Source organism: Pseudorasbora parva, chromosome 10, assembly GCF_024679245.1.
Source record: "Pseudorasbora parva isolate DD20220531a chromosome 10, ASM2467924v1, whole genome shotgun sequence".
Lineage (NCBI taxonomy): Eukaryota > Metazoa > Chordata > Actinopteri > Cypriniformes > Gobionidae > Pseudorasbora > Pseudorasbora parva.
In genome coordinates this window covers 38,685,625-38,708,805 of record NC_090181.1, presented here as the reverse complement: position 1 = coordinate 38,708,805, position 23,181 = coordinate 38,685,625, and the positions used below count along the sequence as shown (strand labels likewise).

Here is a 23,181-nt window from a genome sequence, read left to right as displayed (position 1 = left end):
CTCATTTTAATGAATGCACATGAACAAGAGTGCATCGTGTTCTTTTAATGAGTATAGTAAAATCTTCAGTTAGTCAGCTTGAGATCCTTTCCATCTAAACTAGTTAAATTTCTTCAGCCTATATTGAATGTTTTATGAGCAATAGTATAATCTCTCTCTCTTTCTCTATGCGAAAGAACTATATTCACCTGCAAAGTTACGCAGAGCTGAAGCACAACCAAAACAATGTTCTTCCACTAAATGCATGCAATTTTTTTTAACTGCTAAAGGGCCAAAAGTTACATACTGTACCTTTAAAGACAATTCTATGAGAAACCATCATTCAATAGTCATATTAGTTTCAGTATCACCAAATGTATCATACAAATATTTAATACAAGGTAAAAAAAAAACTGCAATATGCAGTTGAAGGGGGAAAGCGCTTAATAGTGCTGATAAAAAATGATTCAAGCTAATTTGTCATGTTTTTTTTTTTTTGCTTATTGTGCATAAAATCAATATTTTTGTATAAAATAAAACTTTGAAGTTGCTTATCATTACCTCTAGATGGTGTGATATTATTTGAGACATTTTTCTATGGAAACTAATATTTCTAATATTGGCATGTTATGGGTGTGCAGGGCTTTATCAGTATGTTTTCGCCTGTGCAAATGAAAGCTGAAAACAGCTGAAAATGATAATGTCTGCTGAAAACACCTGATGCTGTATACCAGAATACTATAAGTATCCTATAGTTTTAGTTCCTCTGAACCAATTTGTAATTGCCATTTCCTCTTTTCTTGTCTCAAACTCTACAATGCAAAGACACATACACAGAGAAAGAGCCATAAGACGTTTACAGAAAATTAAAAGGCCCATGTTTATAATTTTTTCCCCCACCGATATGGAATTTTCTTTTGCAATAAGAGCAGTTTTCATTTTGCTTTCAGCTATCTTGATGTCACACTGTTTAGATACTTGTATTGACAACATTTTAATTGACAAAAATAGTAAAATTGGATTCCTTGTTATATGAGCCATTTATGCAGTTCTGTGCTATTTTAGTATACATGTTAAATATTGTAATAAATATAATTTTCAATAAAATAGTTTATCCAGGAAGGTTCAGTTTAGTCTTAAACACACTAAATTCAACCCCAGTTGCAGCAGGCAGACTTTTTAGCCTGAGGTGTTTCTTTTTTAATGGCGGCCCCAACGGTTAACCCATGCCAGTCATCTCGGGTGGTTATTTTGCCTTCCTGGAAGAGGTTATATATCCCTCTGGTCAAGGTCTCAAACGCTTCACTGACGTTACTGTTCTCCTTTGTAGACACCTCAAGATAAGCCACCATGTTGAGTTTTTTAGCCAGCGCTTCTCCTTCACTCTTCCTGACCTGTCGTCCCACAGCCAGGTCACACTTATGTCCCACAAGCAAGAAGAACATGGGGTTTGGTTTCACATAGTCCAGTACTTCCTGGTGCCAGCTGCAAACACGATCAAACGTCTGTCGCTGTGAGACATCAAACATCAGAATGCAGCCCACAGAATTCCTCATGTAAGATTTACAGATGGACCTGCGGCAAAAATGGTCAAAGTCATATCTTAAAGTTGTTTCAGCAGAGCAACTCTTAAATGTATTAAAGACCAGGGCTAGTTGTTACAGTTGAACTCAGGAAATATTTTTCAGAGTGGGTTTATTATTTGAAATTGGGTTCCGCATCGACATGAACATTAAAGTCTTTACTACAACAACTATCACTTAATCATGTAAAGCCTGACTTATGAAATCATAGTTAGAATTTTCTTTTAATTAAACTTTAAAGACAATATATATTTTTAAATCACTTAATAATAATAATAATAATAATAAGAAGAAGAAGAAGAATAATAAAAAAAAAAAAACCTGGTGAGGATGTTTGCTCTGATAAAATATGACAACACATGTTAGAAGTTTATTTTTTTCTAAAGTGGTACTTCAGCAAAAGCCGTAAATATTTTTGTTCTTGAAGTTTTTTTAATTTTACATTGAAAAAAGAAAGTATAATACGACTTTTTAAAATAGAAAAAAATGTAACTAAGCATTTTTATAGCACATACTAAGATACATTTTAAGATTTATTACAGGTCCTTCTAAAAAAATTAGCATATGTGATAAAAGTTCATTATTTTCCATAATGTTATGATAAAATTTAAACTTTCATATATTTTAGATTATATATTTATATATATCCTCTTTTTTCCTATTTGTAGTGGAGATGAGTGGTACCCGGTGGGGTCTTCTGCAGTTGTAGCCCATCCGCCTCAAGGTTGTGTGTGTTGTGGCTTCACAAATGCTTTGCTGCATACCTCGGTTGTAACGAGTGGTTATTTCAGTCAAAGTTGCTCTTCTATCAGCTTGAATCAGTCGGCCCATTCTCCTCTGACCTCTAGCATCAACAAGGCATTTTCGCCCAGGACTGCCCCATACTGGATGTTTTTCCATTTTCACACCATTCTTTGTAAACCCTAGAAATGGTTGTGTGTGAAAATCCCAGATTGTGAAATACTCAGACCGGCCTGTCTGGAACCAACAACCATGCCACGCTCAAAATTGCTTAAATCACCTTTATTTCCCATTCTGACATTCAGTTTGGAGTTCAGGAGATTGTCTTGACCAGGACCACACCCCTAAATTCATAGAAGCAACTGAACTGCCATGTGATTGGTTGATTAGATAATTGCATTACTGAGAAATTGATATATATATATTCCCCTTGGAATTATAAGGTTCTATCTGAAGTTGTGGCTAGGTAAACGAGCGAGAGACATGGGAGGAGTGAGAGAGACCGGGGACGTGATTGCGAAAGAGCGTCACCTGCGAGCCACACCGGTCTCGAGTCCTCTCATGAGGAAGCTCGGAGGCATTTAAGGACGAGCGACACCAGTCAAGGCTGAGAGAGGACCAGGCCTGGATTTTATGTTATGTTTTGTTTTTACGTTTTGTTGTGTGTGTGCGGGCAGTCGTCCGTGAGGGGCTGCCCGCGGTTTACTTTCATTTTGTTTATTTTTTTTAATTAAAGTTTGTTGAATGTTTGCCAGTTCCCGCCTCCTTCCTTCCCATCTACGAGGTTTATTACAGACGTTTTGTCAAAATTGAGTTTATTACATATTCTTATTCTGCTCAGATGTATTACAGTAGCTGCTTTCTGTCTAAACAAAAGAAAGATTGACAATTTCTGCAATATGTTTAATTACCCACCAAATTGGTACCAAAAATGTGCTTAATTTGAAATGTCCTAAATACATGGAAGTGCTAAAAATAGGAAATAAATGTAATAGAAAGGATATAATTTTACTTTCTAACACATGTTGAGACATTGTTACAACATTAATTTTATATTTAATGTTAATTAAAGAATGTTTTGGCAGATATAACCTTTCTAAGCAAAAAAAATGTTTTTAGAATTAGAAGTTTCTATCTGCATTTGACCCATTCCAAAAATCCCCATTTACACTCTTGAGAGGATTTTGATATTGTATATTTAGAATACATTTAGGGTCTATGTTATTTTCATGTTTGAAAGAAACTTGTTCCCCATATAAATGTTCCTATATGGTAATGCAAAAACTTTGAAGCTCAATATCTCAAAACTGCTCAGAACGCAGATATAACCTTATAATTCCAAAGAGGCCAATATATATATATATATATATATATATATATATATATATATATATATATATATATATATATATATATATATATATATATATATATATATCAGAAACCATGAAAGGTAGCAAAAGTATCAAACCAATGTGGCCAATAGAAAATTTAAAGAACACATTTTTTTGTTGTTTTGATTCATTTCAATTCTGTCATGATTTGATCTGGTTTCCTACTTTGTGCCCTCTGCTACGGATTCTGTTCACCTGTTCTGTTAATAATCTCAGTAGTTCTCCTTGTTATTCAAGACCTGTTTTTCCTGAGTTTATTGTTCAGTGTCATCGTTGTTTTGGTTGTGTTTGCTCTCCATTCTCTCCTGTGTATTCTGTGTTGGACTTTTGAATTAAAAGACGGTTTGTCTTAGAGTTATTTGTCTTTGTGTGCTTTCTGAAGCAACCAAGCATGACAGAACACTGAACAAAAACAAAAGTTTTTTTTGTTGCGGCATGTTCATTTTTAGTTTTTTCCCCATGCAGCAGTCCATCTTCTCAGCCTGGTGCAGGGAGACCGTTCACCGGAAGACTTCATCACACTTCATCAATCTAGTGTGCCAAACTCGCTACCCCGGCCGCTTGATCTGTTGATCTTTTTTTCTACGCCATCGTGAGTAAGCAGTGGACAGTCTGTAAGGTCTAAAGAAAATTATGCCACTTTTGTGGAGTTGGTTCTGGTAAACAACAAATTGGCATTTACCATTGGCCTGGTGGAGGATGATACCAGCCCACTCCAGATCCCCAGACCACTTCAGATCCAGAGTCTAGCCAAGTCCATCAATGCGAGCTGCACAGAGATTTCACTAGAGCCCACAGCAGACAGTGGAAATCAGCGCTCTGTGATGAATGAGTCCGATGGAAATAGACATCGCCCCAGTGCCAGAGCAACATGGGGAGTCTGACCAGGTGTGTGAACCGGCAGCACCATATGTCGCCAAGGGACTGCTTGTGGAGGTCAAGGGCATGGAAGGTACCTCCTACCTCCTCTTCCCAAATCAGCCAGTTCCTCAGTCCGGCCTCTGCTGGTTCTCTTCACCCCCTCGACATCTCCTCTTTCACTGTACTGTATGTCAGGATCTTCCTCTCATCTTCTGGTCGAAAGGTCTGCACATTCAAGAGGATACCTGGCTCCGCAATCTCTAGCAGCTCCATTTCCAAAAATAGCCATGGTTTGATAATAGTAAAAGTGTAGTAAACATGTTATGGTTTTTGGCTAATTGATTACCATTTATATAACCACAGTTTTACCACAAATACATGGTTAATTTGTGGTTAGATTTAACTACAATAACCATGTTTTTTTTGTTTATTTGTAGTAAAACCATGGTTCATTTTCATAAGGGACCCGGAAGGGCTATTTAGTTGTAAATTAAAAAGAAATGAGTTCCTTTACTAGTTACTTGAAAAACATCTTATTACTTAACTTGTCCAGAGAGCACAGTTCACATTTTAAATTCTAATCTACCTTCAGTTTTCTTTTGAGTTCACACAAACATAAATCATGTTTAAAAAAAGAAAAGCAAACTAACTTAATAAGAACAAAAAGCACAGAGAACCATCAGTGTAAACGAATCCTGTATAATACTTCAGTTGACACTCACCTAAATCTTTCCTGGCCCGCAGTGTCCCAGAGAAGAAGGTTGATCACTACATCAGGCTCAAAGTTCATATTATGCACCTTGAAATCAATTCCCAGTGGAGACTTAGAGGATTCATCAAATGTTCCTTCAGTGAAGCGATGCAGAAGAGATGATTTCCCTACAGCCGAGTCTCCAAGAATGACTATCCCGAATCTGAAGTTCCACTGTACTTGCATTGTGAATGGCTTTGTTATGATGACAAGCAGCTCTGTTGGTGTTAGAACAAGTGTTTAAACTATAGCAAACTTTACTATAGGCCTTACCCTCTGATGACTGAACAAACAGGTTAAAAAGAACAAAGAGGGAGAGGTTTGCAGATTAATAGTAGATACATACCTATTTCACAACAACTTGTGAAAACGTGGCATAATCTTTTACTGTTTATCTGAGAGAACTTAATATGTACATGGCACAAAAAAAAAACATTTCTTACTAAACATTCTTAAATTAAGACCCCTTTATTTAAGAAGCAAACTGACATGATATTAAGTCTTGCTATCTGAAAAATGTATCAACATTTTGCATTTATGCTTTAAACAAGAATAAAGATCTGCCAATGGGGAGTAAGAAAAATAATCTTCTTTCCCCTTTGAATTAAGATTATTTTTCTGAACCCATTGGCAGATTATTTTCTTATTTCAAGCATAAACTCACCAAATTTGTATATTTTTTTGTGTCAAAATTCAAGTCAAAATATTAAACACAAATCACACTACACATGATTAAGATGTTTTTAAGTCAACTTCAATTCAAAGTCTTTTCATAATGATTTTAAAAGCACAACATCAGAGATATTTTAAAAATACCTTTATTCTAATAATGTTCTATTGAATCTATAAAACCCTCACAATCGTTCATTTAAAGGGTTTATGACATTTGCCTGTCTTTTTGCCATTTAAACATCCTTCAAGTTTCATATCTTAAACGTCCTCCTCATTATAAACAAAGCATTTATTTGATCAAGCTGCAAAAAAGGTTTTTTTTATATTGTGGGTTTTGTGATGTCACACAGGCAAAACATTTGCATATGAATGCTCCTAGAGAAAGACATTGACAAACATCTTTGCATCATCACACCACAGGAATCCATGTCATGAACCCTTAATGATATACATTTATTTATTATAAATATTAAAGATATGTCCTGCTTTTAGCACAGAGAGAACCGCCGAGAGTTGATGTTCATCTTGGTGACCCCGATGACCTTGAGTGTCGAGGAGAGGCCTAATCCAGGAGATATGAGAACATCACATAAATCTGACATATCGTCTCGCTCCTCTAGCTCAAAGGTGGCATCATTCAGCATCTTGCGATGTTGGCTACATGTCTGCACGATCCTCTGGTTGTTAATATCACTTCGCAGGTTCATTAGCTGACGTGCGAGCTGCTGGTCCTGTAAACGCATCTCTGCCTGCAAGGAATAAATAAGGTAAACAGTTACTGAAGCTTGAATATACCCGATTCCAAAAAAGTTTGGACACTGTACAAATTGTAAATAAAAAAAGGAATGCAATAATTTACAAATCTCATAAAACATATATTTTATTCACAATAGAAAATAGATAAATCAAATGTTGAAAGTGGGATATTTTAAAATGTCATGCCAAACATTGGCTTATTTTGGATTTCATGAGAGGTACACATTCCAAAGAAGTTGGAACAGGTAGCAATAAGAGGCCAGAAAAGTTACATATAATGTACACATAAGGAACAGCGGGAGGACCAATTTGCAACTTATTAGGTTAATTGGGAACAATTGGGTATAAAAAGAGCTTCTCAGAGTGGCAATGTCTCTCAGCAGTTAAGATGGGCAGAGGATCACCAATTCCACCTGTGCTGCGGCAAAAAATAGTGGAGCAATATAAGAAAGGTTGAAAAAGAGTTTGAAGTTATCATCATCTACAGTGCATATTATCATTCAAAGATTCAGAGAATCTGGAACAATCTGTGTAAGGGTTAAGGCCAGAAAACCATACTGAATGCCCGTGATCTTCTGGTCTTTAGACGGCACTGCATCACATACAGGAATGCTACTGTAATGGAAATCACAACATGGGCTCAGGAATACTTCCAGAAAACATTGTCAGTAAACACAATCTACTGTACTATTCGCTGTTGCCGGCTAAAAATAGGTCAAAAAAGGTCAATCTAAACATGATCCAGAAGCACAGGCGTTTTCTCTCGGCCAAGGCTGATTTAAAATGTACTGTGGCAAAGTGGAAAACTCTTCTGCGGTCAGACGGATCAAAATTTGAAGTTCTTTTTAGAAAACTGGGACACCATGTCATCCGGACTAAAGAGGACAAGGACAACCCAAGTTGTTATCAGCGCTCAGTTCAGAAGCCTGCATCTCTGATGGTATGGGGCTGCATTGAGTGTGTGTGGCATGGGCAGCGTACACATCTGGAAAGTCAACATCAATGCTGAAAGTTATTTCCAGTTCTAGAACAAAATATGCTCCCATCCAGACATCATCTCTTTCAGGAAAGACCTTGCATTTTCCAACATGACAATAGGTCATGACAATGACCTATTCCTAAACTTGAGTAACTTGTCTCCTTAGTCCCCAGACGTTTGCAGACTGTTAGTTATAAAAAGACTTCTGTTATAAAAAGAAGAGGGGATGCCACATAGTGGTAAACATGGCCTTGTCCCAACTTTTTTGAGATATGATGCCATCAAAAACCAACTTATTTTTCCCTTAAAATTATACATTTTCTTAGTTTAAACATTTGGTGTTATATATGTTGTATTCTAAATAAAAAGTGAAATTCGAAACTTCCACATCGTTGCATTCTTACAGTGTCCTAAATTTTTTGGAATTGAGTTTGTACATGAGCAAAACGCAGATAAAACTTAACCTGGCCTTTTACATTGTTACACCAGTTGGTAGCAATACAAGTCAATGGGCCCTATCATACACCCGGTGCAAGTGTTTTTCTTTTGTGCTAGTTTCAGCCCGACACAGTTATAATTTTCACATCAAGTCCCACATTGTTTAAATAGCAAATGCAAATTGTGGCGGAGGGGGCGTGGTCATGCTTTCATCACCAGCAGGGTGGACTACTGTAATGGCCTTCTCACCGGCCTTCCCAAAAAGACCATTAGACAGCTGCAGCTCATACAGAATGCTGCTGCCAGGATTCTGAGCAGAACCAGGAAATATGACCATATCACACCAGTCCTCAGGTCCTTACACTGGCTTCCAGTTACATCTAGGATTGATTTTAAAGTACTACTACTTGTTTATAAATCTCTCAATGAGCTAGGACCTAAATACATTGCAGATATGCTGATTAGATACAAACCCAACAGATCACTCAGATAAGCAGGATCAAGTCAGTTAGAAATACCAAGAGTTCACTCAAAGCAAGGAGAGTCTGCTTTTAGCTATTATGCCAGCCGTAGTTGGAACCAGCTTCCCGAACAGATCAGATGTGCTCCAACAGTAGCCACATTCAAATCCAGACTCAAAACACATCTGTTTAGCTGTGCATTTACTGAATGAGCTCTGTGCCACTGTACGTCCAACTGATTGCACCTTATCTATGCATCATTTTTTGAATCGTTTTGTTTAACTGTTTTAGTTTACCTTTGTTCTTTTCTTTGGTTATCATCATTTTATTATTTTTAATTCTCTTAACATTGTATTCTTTTTTCTTATGCATTTTTATCCCTATTTTAATTCCTTTCTATTTAAAGCACTTTGAATTGCCATTGTGTATGAAATGTGCTATATAAATAAACTTGCCTTGCCTTGCCTTGGTTCTGCAAGTCTGCAGCGGGAGAGAGAGCTCAGAGCGGAGCGGCAGGTAAGTAGGTCAAGCACAGATGACGAACACTGGTTTCTGATTGCAGTGATTGGCGTGGAGAGAGCGCATTTAAGCCGCGGCCGGGAGAGAGTTGGACTGGAACTTTGCGACTGTTGCACAACAAGAGAGTGAAACCAGAGCTGTTAAAGGAGGATCCTTAAAGGAGGGATCAAGTATAAAGAAGAGAGTCACGCTGCTGAGAGTTTGTTTTGTTTGATTTATAAGACCGCCAGCTGTTCAGGAGCTGGATGGACCGGGAGATTCGGGCCGTTCTCCAGAGACAGAACATCGAACTCGGCCGCCTCTGTGCCACTGGCAAAGATGGGTCCGGAGGATGACCCAGAGGCCTTCATCAAGCTCTTCGAGTGGGCGGCCGGGTATTGGAAATGGCCTAAAGCGGACTGGCCAATGCGGCCCACCAACTGGCAGTCAAGAATCTCCTGGTCTACAACGACCTGAAGCGCGCCATCCTTCAGCGGGTCGGCCGGACCCCAGAACAATATCGATCGTGTGGCACTGGAGCAGTTCGTGGCCAGATTGCCGAAGAGGACGGCTCAATGGGTCCAGTGCCACCTCCCGAGAATGTACGCCGGTGGTGTGCGTCTTGTCGTGAATGTCAGTTGGTAAACCCACCGGCCCAACCAAAAGCACCATTGGGCCCCCTTGCCTTGATGCAGGTCCCCTGTGAAAGAATTGGTATGGACCTCATCGGGCCATTAGAGCGGTCAGCTTGTGGACATCACTTTGCTTTAGTCCTAGTGGATTATGCAACGCGATATCCGGAGGCAGTGGCACTGCACAACATTTCGGCGAAAAGTGTCTTTCTATGGAGAATTTGTTACAGGCTCAAGACAAACAGAGACAGCTATACAACAAAGTGGCTAGGTTACGGCAATTTTCACCGGGAGAGAAAGTACTTCTATTACTTCCCACCTCTAGTTCCAAATTACTTGCCAAGTGGCAAGGACCTTTTGAGGTCACACAACGAGTAGGGGATCTTAAATATGAGGTAATTCGGTCCGATAGGGACGAGGCACGTTAAATATATCACCTCAATCTATTAAAAAAATGGGTTGAGGCCGAAGCTGTGATGCTGGCAACAGTGGTGAGTGGAGAGGAGGATCTCGGACCAGAGGTGCGCGCGTGACTAGAGCGAGAGAGGAAATGCACGCCCATAATCCGTGAACACGTCTGACGCGCCCTATGGTTGCGCCGCGCTCCACTTTATTCCTATGGTTGACGTCGAGCGACTTCAACGCTTCAGCACAGCATTCCGGGAAGGCAGCGCTGCATTTGAACTGATTTGAACGCAGAAATTAAGGGAAGCTTCACAACATCGATTCAGTCGCGTCGCAAAGTGGATCTCCACCGTTCACTGCTGTCAGGACTTTACCAAATCATACCAAAGAAGTGTGTTTTTGACAGAGCGGTCCCAGCGATAAAGGTTCGGTCCTGCTTTGGAAGCAGCCTGTGAGTAAAACTGCTTCAAATGTCTATGCTGTTGTCGCATGAGTAAACATCAGTAAACGACACGATCGCGTGCTTCGTCATTCAAATGCGCTAACGGACTCCATTGTTGTATAACGTATAACCAATGAGATCATCTATGTATAACGTTACATTAGTCTGACGTGCAAAACCGTTTTACTTACAATAGTCCATAAACCGAATCATGTCCTCATAAACTGCGAGTAAAGACACACAAATGTTGACAGGCCACTAAATACAGTACATACCACAGAGACGGACATCCTGCTGTTGCTGTTTCCCTGTTCAATTTATTTCAGCCTTCGGATCTGATTATGGATCATATATCTATTAGCTGAGATCGATAGCGATGGGTTTCTCCACGCTTGAGGACGTCACCGCTTTGCGCTCGTCATTCTTTAGCTCCGCCCACACGATACGCCTCCAGCCGCTCGTTTTTTTTTCCGGAAAGACTCAGTACAACCCATATTTCTTTTATAAATATAATAAAACTGAAGACTTTTCGGAGATATGAAGGATGCAATACTACTCTATAGGTACTCAAGATTGACATGAGATTGACTGAAACTGAGTGTTTCACCCCCCCTTTAAGTTCAAGGTCATCCAAAGACAGGGTGCTCAGAGGGCTGCGGCCGACTTCCTCTCCCATAGTAATTCATTTTTCATGAATTTATTTTTAATGTTTTATTAAAAATAAAAAAGATTTATTTTTAATGTTTTATTAAAAATAAAAAAAGATAATTTTTAGCAAGGGAAGGGACAGTAAAGGCGTTTATATTGGGATTTTTTCTAGTTCAAATAAACAGTTATTTTGAATTTTCTCTTTATCAAAGAATCCTTCATTTTTTTACTTCTTTTTCCACAAAAATATGAAGCAGCACAAATCGCAGATCATGCGACACTGAAGACTGCTAAGCTAATCCATCAGGAATAAATTTTACTCTAAAATATATTGAAATAGAAAAAGGTTTTGTTAAATTGCAATAATATTTCACAATCTAACTTTTTTTTTTTTTACTATATCTATCAATTCACTTTTAACCAGTAATGTAATGTATATACACACACGCTTTCATGTATTTGCTTTAGATATTGTTAATATACATTTTCCGACAAATGACAACAAAGCAGTTTTATTTATTTATAATTCAACTAAACTGAAACTAAGGTGAAAAACTCACCAACTCTTTCCTGAGCCACTCCAATGCTTGGTCTGTACTTCCAAATCCCAGTCTGTTCACTGATGGCAGCCTCCCTTCATGGATCACACCAGAGCCAAGTGGAGGTTTCGCCCAATTAAGAGGACCTGATGTCTTTTGTTTCTCCGTGTTACCCGTTGCCTCTAACGCCTCTGAGACTCTGTGGCTCTGGGTGAGCATCGCCTCCAGCTGGGCTCTCCAGTCCAGGGAAGATGGCTTTCTGGTCTCCAGTTTCAGCTTCTCAGTCAGAGCCTTCAGACTGGAAAGGTGGTCCTCCTGCGATTCTGCAGGGCTTTCTGGGCTTTTTAAGGGCTTAGCTGCATGTGACATTGTGGTTGGCTTTAGGGATATTTCCTCTACACTTGCTGGGAAACTAAAAATCATTCACTGGAAAAGTTGTTCAAGAGACCTGCATGGCTCCAGCTATTGTCTCAGATATTTGGATTTTAAGCCAAAATATACACAGATTTCATGGATGTTCAAAATGCAAATATCTTTTGTTTCTGAGAACTTTCATATCACAAACATATGTAAAAAACAAACAGAAAAAAAGTGTTGCGGTTGACGTTCTTTAGCAGCTTTCTAGAGGCTCTCCAATCAAGACTGGCAGATACTGTTTTAGTCCTGAGATTGTTGAAATTATGATTATGATCTGAAATATAACAGAAACACAAATGCATTATACCATGCAAAAAAGTGAATACTGAAATCTATTGTATGCATAAATGTGCGAAACTATCTTATAATCTACAAACCGTCTTGTAAAAGAAACATACCTGTGCAGTTCTGTAATGAGGACAGTTTATATCAACAAGTGCATTTACACTTTTACTGGTTTTACTGGTTAATCTTCTTTCATAATATCTACTTCCTTGTAACTTTGTTGTTGACTCCTTTTGGATCGCAGAAAGCAAACAGACACCAAGAAAATGACTCAATATATCTTGGAAACCAACAGTTGTGTAAAGTAGGCCTGTGTGAGTAAATGTAATTAGTTACTTTGATTAAGTATCTTTTTGGCTACTTTCCAGTTTGATTGAGTATCAAAGATATTAGCAACTTTTACTTTCTACTTGACTACATTTTTAGTATATGTGACCCTGTCTGTGAAAACCCTCTTAACCCCTTAAGTGTCACCCCCCTTTTTGAAAATATACATGAAAATTCACTATCCAAACTTAAATGGTTGCAATTCAAGAATGCTTTGGAATATAGACATAAGTTTGGTCTCATTTTAAAGAAGAGAGTCAGCAGAGTATTGCTCAAGTGAAATCACTTCAAAAATCAAATATACTGTACTAGATATTTAATATTTAATGTAAAATATATATGTTACAAAATAATGTGTACTCTAAAATTACCATCAAATCAAAGCCATATGTCTAATCAATTTGTGTTCCAAATTTGAGGTTTTGTTTTAGGCATTGTACCACAAATAGCCACCGGGTGTCATTGAAATTCCATTGAATTTTTTTAATGCAATTTCCTGTGTCAAATGTATATATTTTTGTGTAAATATCACAAAACAGTTTGCAGATATAGAACCGTGAGACTAAGACCTTTCCGACGATATGCGTTTTGTCAAGATTAGAAAAGGTTTTTATTATAAATTAGTTAAATAAATATGAAACATGACAACGCCACTTGGGGAGGAGCCCGCTAGAATAATTTAGAGCACCGTTTCCATGGTAACACAAGGTCCGATTTCAAAACGGTTTGCACAGGATGAATCTTGAGCTCGTACGCTTTCGAATGATATATAGTTTGTCAACATTAGATAAGGAAAAATATAGGATATATTGTTTTAAACATGCAGTGGCAAATGGGCCCACCGGTGGGCCAGTGACAAGTCATTTTTTTGTGATTCACTGTTTTCTACATAAAATAATCCTACATAATGTAAAGAACATTCTTTTAAAATATTTCCTTGATATCTCTAATATTAACTGAGTATGGCTATGTTAAAGATTTGCTGAATTTCAGGCTCAGAAAATCATGTTTTTGAGAAATTCCAATGTAAACACAAGCTTATATTTAAAACTGCAACACATTTGATGCATAATTATCCTGCATATGAGCCATATACCACATTAAAGCTGAGATTCTCCCATTTTCAGTGATATATGACACATTCATGGAAAATTTCTCAAAGGTTTGTAAAACAGGCCTATTTATTATGATGCGTATTTCCAAAAAGCACAAAAACATTCAAACAAATTGGGGGTACAAGAGCTTGATTGTAGCAACAATTACCAAGTCAATTAATTGAAATTATTTGTATAACTTTATTAATAAAATAAAATATCCATGGAAAAAATTCATTAATATATAAAACAATTAATATATTACATTTCAATAGAAAATCTCTAACTTAAATTATTTTACTGGGATACATTAAGTACAGTACTGGAGTAAAAATAAAGAGAGGGATAGTTCACCCAAAAATGAAAATTCTGTCATCATTTATTTACCCTCATGTACCCCCAACCTGCACTTTCTTCAATAAACCCGGTTATATCATTATTCGGGGTAATTCCTCCGAGATTAATATCGGAAAAGCTGTTTAAGCAATCAGTTATTTTCTTTCCTGCTTGCGTTTAAGTGCTGCCATGTCAAATAGCAGATAACTTAATTCATTAATCCAGTGTTTCCCAACCTTTTTTCAGTCATGGCGCCCTTTGAAAATGTTCTAAATTTTGTGGCACCCCCTCGCATACCTTACTCTAGGGGTGTAACGGTACAGATTGCTCACGATTCGGTTTTAGGTTTTAGGTTCACAGTTTCAGGTTCACGGTTTCTGTATGGTTCGGTATTTGCTATGTTCATGGAAAAAAGGACTACTGTCAAATAAAAATAAAGAAAAGAACAAATAACTTAAATACAAGCAGCTATTGAGCAAAGATAATAAAATATTGCTTTTTTCTTTTCTTTTCAGGTACGTCTAACATTTTTAGGTAAATAAATTGAATAAAGTAATCAAATGAAAAATCACATAAAAAATAAAAAATCATAAAAAATTAAATAGTAATCCTTATTAAACTTACAAAAGTTATTCAATCAATAGCAGTGAGTTCCTTATCATCTTTGACATTAAACAGACAGCAGTAAAGGCTACTGCTCCTTTAAGACCCAGGGGTATCACTTTCTCGACTGTATGTTCACTTAAGGCATATTCAGACTATGTCTGCTTGGATACTCATCAAGATGGACATGTTGACATAGGCCACTTCTTGTATGAGTTTGTCCATTCAAGCGCAAGACTTGAAAGAGAACTCAATAGTTGCGCGCTGAGATGTGCATGTGCGCTTTCGGATGACCACACAGAGACAAATCTTCTCACATCGCGATCGCACGTGAGTTCTCAATCGCGTCTTCTGGCTCTTCAGCCGGATTCATATTCGACGATACGGCAGCACTCACATAGCCTGGCTCTGCCCTCCTACGTACTTCCGCTTAATTTTCATTTTCCTTCAGTACTACTTCTGGGTCTGCTGTGTAGTCTTAGGTTTTCTCCGAACAAATTTTTACCGGTCCAATCAGCGAACAGAGGGAGTGGCTGAGAACGATGATGTTGATGTCGAGCGCTAGTTTGAGATGTAACGTTAGTTCAGTAATGGCGGCGGAGAAAGATGCAAACTAAACCATTCATTGCATTGTGGCACCGCTGCCAAATATCCAGAAGTTAAAGCCGGAGCAATAACAGTCTTTGCTGGGGTTTGTTGGTGGCCAGCCATGATGTTATGGCCCTCCAACAGGGTAAATTCGGGAAAAGTTTGATTTTCCAGATCACTTCGTTAGTGATGAAGGAGTTGGCTGAAGCTATTCGGACGGTAACTGTTTCTCGTGGGTTCGGAAGGTATTGCCATCATTTAAGTTACAGGCACTGGTCAGTTATTTTATTGCCGTCCGTCTCTCACCACCTGCGTAAAAATCCCCGGCCGAGTTACCTACTGCTTTTGACAAACGCAAGGTCGTGTTAATGTAACAGCTGTCCGAATCCACATCTTGAGTTTTCAACAATATATCACTTCAAAATTCACTGTTTGTAATCATTTTTGACCACTGCAGAACACCATACGGTTGCTTTGCTGTTATTAGGATGCATTTATAGACTTGTATTTCCTTAAAATGCTGGCAAGTATTTAGAAGAGCAATACATTTCATCACCGCTCAAACAAATTAAAATAAAAGCACTTAAACTTTTGAATTGGTCCGTTATTTATAGCAGCATTTATTTATTTACAGCATACAATGATGTTACGGACCACGTGAGCGCTGCGTTCTCTCCACCGTGGCGTGAATAAATCACAGTCCGAATGCACAAGTTTTAGGTTTTATCCTATAGTTTTATTACTGACGTGGCATGCACATGTGCACTTTTATTTTGTCGGATTTCCATGAGTGAAACAGGCGAAGGGCGCATGACATACGTCATGACAAAACGTTAGCGATTGGTTATAGCAGATCCAGAGTGGCTCAGGGCAGATCCAATAGTTTTAAATCTCAACAGAGTACCCGCCTTCACGGAAATAAACCCTTGTCAATGGAGAGTGGCCAGACTATGTACAAATGAAATGTACGAGAGTCTGGTAAAACCAGGCTAGCACTCACATGCATTGAACAAAGTTTACTAAGAGAGACCGTTTGCCCACGTTTTTCTTTTATTATCACTGTTGTTGTAATGTATAACTGAGGAGCCAGCACGTGTATCCACGACAAAAACATACATAAATAATTATTTTCAAGTTACAACCTATGTTAAAGATGCGACATCAGATGTGAGATGAACCGCGATGCAAAGTGCGCGCTGAAACATTTCCGCGGTATCCCGCGCTCCCCGGTTAGGACACATTAATCTGACGCACCACCAACCACAACATGTTTTATATTGACACATAGCAGGCCTAATATGACTTTAAATTAAGATGCTTATTATTTTATTATTGGCACAATGTTGAGCTACAAAACAAAGAAGAAAATATTAAAATATTGGCGATGACACGAAAATATCTCGCCAGACATCTGAACCTTAAGTCGCAATGACCCGATTGTCGCTTGTGCCGATTGATATTGTCTTTCTCTTCCTAATGGTAAAAAAAATAAGGTCCTGAACTGAATAACATACAAATCAGCTGGTCTTGTTGTGATGAAAACCCCTTGAGATGATTAAAATTGATGTTTAAGGAGCCCGCATCCGATAGTTTTTTTGTGCAAAAGTATAGTGTCAATAAAATCACTAATTTCAGTATTTATAATGTTATGAATTAAAAAGTGAGTATTGTATCTCAAACCCCTTGGTATAATTTATCATTTACAGCAATAAACACAAATTACCTGTTTTTGTCTTCTTAATGGCTATGGCACTTTGACGATCAAAATCTCATAATTAGATTTTGCAACTTTAGCCAGGGTTTCAAAGACGGGGTCAAATATATTATGTAGTACTCTTTACATTACATCTGTGATGAGTAATGCAAATACTCACATTTTGCATGGCGCAACTTTTTGTGCAGTAGTTTATTTCTGCTACAAAAGAAGTGATATCGCCATCTACAGGGTATTGAACGTACTATATCTTGTACATTTTGCTAGCCTGGATGCCAGCCGAACTTAGCCCCGCCCACGATTTTTTTAGGTCGGGCATTTTGGTCTGGCCTTGCTCCATAGAGGAGTAATTATCTCCAAACAGAAACTGTTCGAACCAATTAAATCATCAGGGCGGGCTTTAGACGATGACGGACAGATGATCAACAGTAACGTAATCATGCACGTCATCAAAGGGGCTTGGGTTATATTTGTTTGAATCCTAAACGGAGAGCTTACTTGTATATGCATTCACCTTCACAATTTCTCTCAGAAATGATGATCATGTTGGGTAAGTACTCTGTGTATCATTAAATTATGTTATTTTTTTTACAACACCGGCAAAGATTGCGTATTCCAGCCTGATACCAGCGCGCGTGCAGACAGGGTTGCCAAGTTTTTACAACAAAACCCGCCAACTACTAGCTCTAAAAAATAGCTTATCGGGGGGTTCTCCGGGGGGAAAATGGCGTTTGGGTAAAATGTGTGTTATTTTGGCAAGATTTCCTGCTAAAATTCACACTCATGGGTCTATATATCACATAATAGTCGCTTCAACCCACGGACAGAAAACAACGCACGGAAGAAAAAAAAAGACTTGGCAACACAGTGCAGTTGAGCTCTGCTGACATTTGACAATGTGTCGCTTCGTTGCTCTGATTGGTTGTAGGTCTGTCCAATTGATATATTTTTCTGGTTCGGTTGAAACACGCCCCATAATCACAGCCCAATGGAGCAGTTTCAGACTCATATTCTGACTAGAATTGAGTATGACCACGTCAGGCTAACATTTTGCCCTTGTTCACCCAAACTTGTTAACAAGGCAACTGTGAACTGCAGGTGTTTCATATATGAGATGAGGACATGACTTTAGCTGGTTATGAGCCCAAAAACCAGCATGTCCAGTGCAATAGGCTTTGACTAATTAATTTTACTTAACATTATTTTATTTATCCATTATTTTCAAGACATTTTTTGAAGGATATTGTTTTTTATGACCTTTTTGAGCACTTTAGCCTAACTGAGACTTGAGTGTCTTGTAGACATTTAATTGGCGGTTCTGTCAACCTCTAGCCTGATGTGGTCATACTCAATTCTAGTCAGAATATGAGTCTGAAACTGCTCCATTGGGCTGTGATTATGGGGAGTGTTTCAACCGAACCAGGAAAGACCTCAATTGGATAGACCTACAACCAATCAGAGCAACGAAGCGACGCATTGTCAAATGTCAACAGAGTTCAACTGCACTGTGTTGCCACATCCACGTTTTTTCCCCCGCGGGTTGAAGCGACTATTAGGTGATATATAGATCCATGAGTGCGAATTTTAGCAGGCAACCTTGCCAAAATAACACACATTTTACCCTTCAAATGCCATTTTTCCCCCGGAGAACCCCCCGAGAAGCTATTGTTTAGGGCTAGTAGTTCGCCGGTTTTGTTGTAAAAACTTGGCAACCCTGTCTGCACGCGCGCTGAAATCAGGCTGGAATACACGATCTTTGCCGGTGTTGTAAAAAAATAAAAGAATTTATTGATACACAGAGTACTTACCCAACATGATCATCATTTCTGAGAGAAATTGTGAAGGTGACGCAGATACGAACAAGCTCTCCGTTTAGGATTCAAACAAATATAATCCAAGCCCCTTTGATGACGTGCATGATTACGTTACTGTTGATCATCTGTCCGTCATCGTCTAAAGCCCGCCCTGATGATTTCATTGGTCCGAACAGTTTCTGTTCGGGGATAATTACTCCTCTATGGAGCGAAGCCAGACCGAACTGCCAGATCTAAAAAATTTGTGGGCGGGGCTAAGTTCGCCTGGCATCCAGGCTAGTCAAACTCAGTTGTTCAGTTTTATTTTGACTTTAGAAAATAAACATGATTGCCTTCCTTACACATCTGTTTCTTGTTTTCACTGGCATGTCTCATGTGTTGAGGACTAGTGCATATTTGAGCTTACAATCAATATAAGTAAAATATCTTTGGAAACTGACATGCAATGGACCGAAGAAACCAGAGTTGCCACCATATAACACACAACATAATGCATGAATGAACAACAGCTTTTTGTATAAATAAATGAACCGATCCATTGTAAACTACACACTTTATTTCTGTGGCGACATCAATTTGTCTATGCTTTTTGCACAGGGGATTATATTGTACATATATATAAGTGGGATTATATATAACAATTATATTGTGCAATCACTTCATTATAACCAAGAGATTCCCCAAATACAATTTATTTTTCAAAGAAAATATTCACTGAAAAAAAATTACATTCTTAGAGTTTTTGTCTTGTATTCTAGTACTAATGTCTTTATTGTTAAATCAAAGAAACATTCAAGGGATAGTTCACCAAAAAAATGAAAATGATGGGCCTGATCATACACCCGGCACAATGTGATGCCAGGCGTGATGCAAGTGTTTTTGCTAGTTTCATCCTGATACAGTTTTCATTTTCACGTCCAAGCACACAAACATTTTTAAATATTATAAATGAGGATTCCTCTCTGGAGGACCATTCAGAGTTTCCGCTGGCAAATTCCGCCATGTAAATATCGAATCCGCCATGGCACGAGTGCAACGTGGAATTAAAAGGAATGGGAGATGAGACTCTGATTGGTTTATTGCACGTTACGCCCCAAAACACACCCCAGACTCAATAAGAGAATTGGGACAACACTTTTAGACCATGTGCCGGCAAACCAATGATTTTTCCCGCCGTAAATTAGAGAAACTGGATTCAGACACACCCTAAGTGCACCTGCGGCATGCGCTTTATGTCATGCAACCAGATTGCTAAAATAGAACCTTCTGTCATCATTTACTCACCCTTAAAGGTGCACTATGTAATAGTTTTGCAGTAAAATATCCAAAAAACCACTAGGCCGGTGTTACATACTTTGTTCAGTTGAGTACTTACGATATCCCAAATTTTTCCAACTATTTGTAAATTGTGAGAAAATTGCTATTTTAACTAAGGACCGGGACGTTTCAGCATAGCGTTTGAGGGAGTCGCCTGTCAATCGCGTCATATCTGCATTACCCTCGGTTTTGCTTTTCTTAGCAGTGTGAACATGTCACAGCAGCGCCGAGCAAACGCACAGAGTAACGTCATAACATAATTTTAAACACACTTAAATGTATCTAATATGATAAACAGAGCTGCTTCACCTTATAATCATGACCAGAAAAGGCGGAAGTGAGCGTGCCCAGCGACTGTGTCCCGTCCCGTCCCGTCATAATAAAAGTCCCGGTACTCGCGAGCCGTGTGTTTGTGTAACAATCGCTCCAGCGGCCTTGCTCAGCTCCTCAACACTCGGTCCTGCTCTGCTTCACACTACAGTAACGTTAATAACCGCATCCATGAACATGATTTCTGCCCGAGTCCTATTTTCCACCGGCTGTGAGGTGAAGACCACATGTCCCATGATACTGCGCTCACACTTGGCATCATCAAACTACACCTTTGTTTAGAATAGGTGCCCTCCAGTGGACGGAAAGTTGCATAGTGCACCTTAAAGTTGTTCCAAACTTCTATTAGTTACATTCTTCTGTTGAACATAAAAAAATATATTCTGAAGAATGTGCGTAACTGAGTTGATATACCCCATTTACTAGTATGGAATAAAATTACCATGGAAGCCAATGTGGTCCATCAACTTTTTGGTTATCATGGAGAATTGGAGAAACTTAATAGTGAGTAAATGATGACAGAATTTTCATTTTTGGGTGAACAATTCCTTAAAAGTATGGCTTCAACTTGAGAAGCAAAATTACATAATCTTGTTTATTCTAAAAGCATTCTTTTAGAATTTTTTGACAAGCAGAACAGTCTCAGATTTAAGGCCTGTAGTTTTAATGATCACAGTTCCTGCATTTTAAAAAAACCCGTGAAACAGATTGTTTACATGTGGTATCGGTCACAATCTCCATATTACTTTGGTTAAGGTTGAGCAATGGAACTAGGACACAGCAGCTGCCTGCTAAACTGGGAACCCCTCGAGTCCCGCCGTCTCTGTGCGATTCTAGTCCTCGCCATCAACCAGAGCACACAGACTTCACCAAACAAACTCCTAATCTGGCCGTCAAGCTGTTATCATTTCATGGCATCAATTTCTGGTCCTTTAATAGTGACAGTCTTTCCAAAAAGCTGTGCGAGTTCATGGAGAAATGCAACTGCCTATATTAGAAATGCATTAAGCTAGAAGGACCAACTGGTGAAAAAGTTGGCTAACGAAACAGAGAGTCTACTGTGGAAAATGTAATGGATGGAATGGACACAAAAAATGTCCCGCTGTTCAGTGTTTTTTCGATGTCCTGATTCATGGAAAAATCACCATTACACTGAGCAAAAGGATGCTGTCCGTCAAAAAGAAGATCTGTATTTTGGCGTGACTTAATGAAAACCTGCTGAGTATGTGTTGACCATTGTCATGATGACAAAACTATTCAGATGAGAAAATCTCGCGAAAACTATCAAGAACATGTCTAGTTCACAATTCATGTGAATATAAAAAAATAAATTAAATATTTTAAATAAAAAAATGTAATACACATATTAATATTTTTTAATAAATTGAAATACTAATTATTTAAAATATTTACACATTTAAAATATAAAACAATAACTCAAGATACTGTTTTTAAAAAGTTTTAATTATATTATTATTACAAAAGTATTATTAATGAACACATATATATTTTTTTTCATTCAAATAAATCAATCCAGAAGAAAACAGTGGCATTATAAATGGAAACAACATCATAATATGATTATTATGATAGTATGATTATACTATGTATATATAATTATTTGTTTGAATATTAACATTATTATTAATATTGTATTATTAATAAAATATTATTAAAAAACATATTTTTTCATTAAAAACATACATCAATACACACAGTGACATTATCTCTCTCCTACAGTTTATAGTAGGCTACCTTGATCCAAGCCATGTGTAAAGAATAACCTGCATCTGATGTAATTTGTGTAGTTAGTTTAGGAAGAAATGTCCTTAAAATATTTTTTTAGTTCAAAGAACAGGCGTAATTCATACACAGATCTCTCTAAAAACTTAAACCCGTTTACTTACATGGTGAAAAGCTCGAATGCAGCCGTGACGACATTTCTACAAATACAATAACAGAGGAAATATTGAAGAAAAAAAAGAGACAAAATCACAACTGCATTTCAATGACAGCGCTCGTGAAGGCACCTAGTGATCCCTATTCATGATATTATGGAGATATGAAAAATAGAAATGTTTGGAAAACAACCTACCTTCCTTCACCAAACCGCATTTAGAAAGTGAGTCAAACCCCATCTACTGCAAATGAACGCGAACGCGCCATGCCGTGCCGCGTTGCGTAAACGAGGTCTTTCATTGGTCCACTGGGTACTGATGTCAGTTCAGACGAGACAGGTCTAACTGCAGAACCGCAGAACCCATATACGTCACTCACAACAGTCTGAGGGTGACAACAGCGCCACGCCACAGTCTCATGCCGGAAGTGGGCGGAGCTGATTTATCTTCACATACATTGCTCTATTTGGAGCGTTTCAAGCCCAAAGTTTAAACGATGTTAATAATGTCAAGTATTTAATTAATAAGTTCTAATTGAAGATAGATAGAGAGATGATAGATAGGCTAGATAGATATACTCACTCATAGTTAAATCATATAAATATGTTTTAAAATAAACAATACTGGATATTAATACAAAATCAAATAATTTACGTTAAAAATGTATTTATAAAAAACA

The 23,181-nt window shown here is 38.0% G+C and overlaps 2 protein-coding genes across 6 annotated transcripts; both read right to left on the bottom strand.

The window, feature by feature from the left end:
- Positions 1-500: 500 nt before the first annotated feature.
- Positions 501-5,967, bottom strand: LOC137091532 (ras-related protein Rab-39A). Its single transcript, XM_067456049.1, has 2 exons — positions 5,281-5,967; positions 501-1,554 (listed from the first exon to the last, which is right to left on the bottom strand). The coding sequence occupies exons 1-2, from the start codon at positions 5,493-5,495 to the stop codon at positions 1,131-1,133; spliced, it is 639 nt and encodes a 212-aa protein (XP_067312150.1). The 5' UTR covers positions 5,496-5,967; the 3' UTR covers positions 501-1,130.
- A 142-nt stretch (positions 5,968-6,109) lies between these two features.
- Positions 6,110-22,820, bottom strand: fam167aa (family with sequence similarity 167 member Aa). Of its 5 annotated transcripts, none has more exons than XM_067456045.1 (5): positions 22,700-22,819; positions 22,512-22,547; positions 12,595-12,791; positions 11,801-12,470; positions 6,110-6,730 (listed from the first exon to the last, which is right to left on the bottom strand). In XM_067456045.1, the coding sequence occupies exons 4-5, from the start codon at positions 12,200-12,202 to the stop codon at positions 6,470-6,472; spliced, it is 663 nt and encodes a 220-aa protein (XP_067312146.1). In that variant the 5' UTR covers positions 12,203-12,470; positions 12,595-12,791; positions 22,512-22,547; positions 22,700-22,819; the 3' UTR covers positions 6,110-6,469. The 5 variants fall into 5 exon arrangements, with proteins under 5 accessions (XP_067312146.1, XP_067312147.1, XP_067312144.1 ...); XM_067456046.1 differs by having other exon boundaries at positions 12,595-12,711; positions 22,700-22,818; XM_067456043.1 differs by lacking the exon at positions 12,595-12,791 and having other exon boundaries at positions 22,700-22,820.
- Positions 22,821-23,181: the final 361 nt, after the last annotated feature.

Bases quoted from the DNA above. Each gene is read 5' to 3' on its own strand.
- LOC137091532 (XM_067456049.1), bottom strand. From the start codon at position 5,495: ATGCAAGTACAGTGGAACTTCAGATTCGGGATAGTCATTCTTGGAGAC. The intron at 1,555-5,280 runs GTGAGTGTCAAC...TTTTTGCCGCAG, and splicing joins GCGGGCCAGGAAAGATTTAG to GTCCATCTGTAAATCTTACA.
- fam167aa (XM_067456043.1), bottom strand. From the start codon at position 12,202: ATGATTTTTAGTTTCCCAGCAAGTGTAGAGGAAATATCCCTAAAGCCA. The intron at 6,731-11,800 runs GTGAGTTTTTCA...TATTCCTTGCAG, and splicing joins AGTGGCTCAGGAAAGAGTTG to GCAGAGATGCGTTTACAGGA.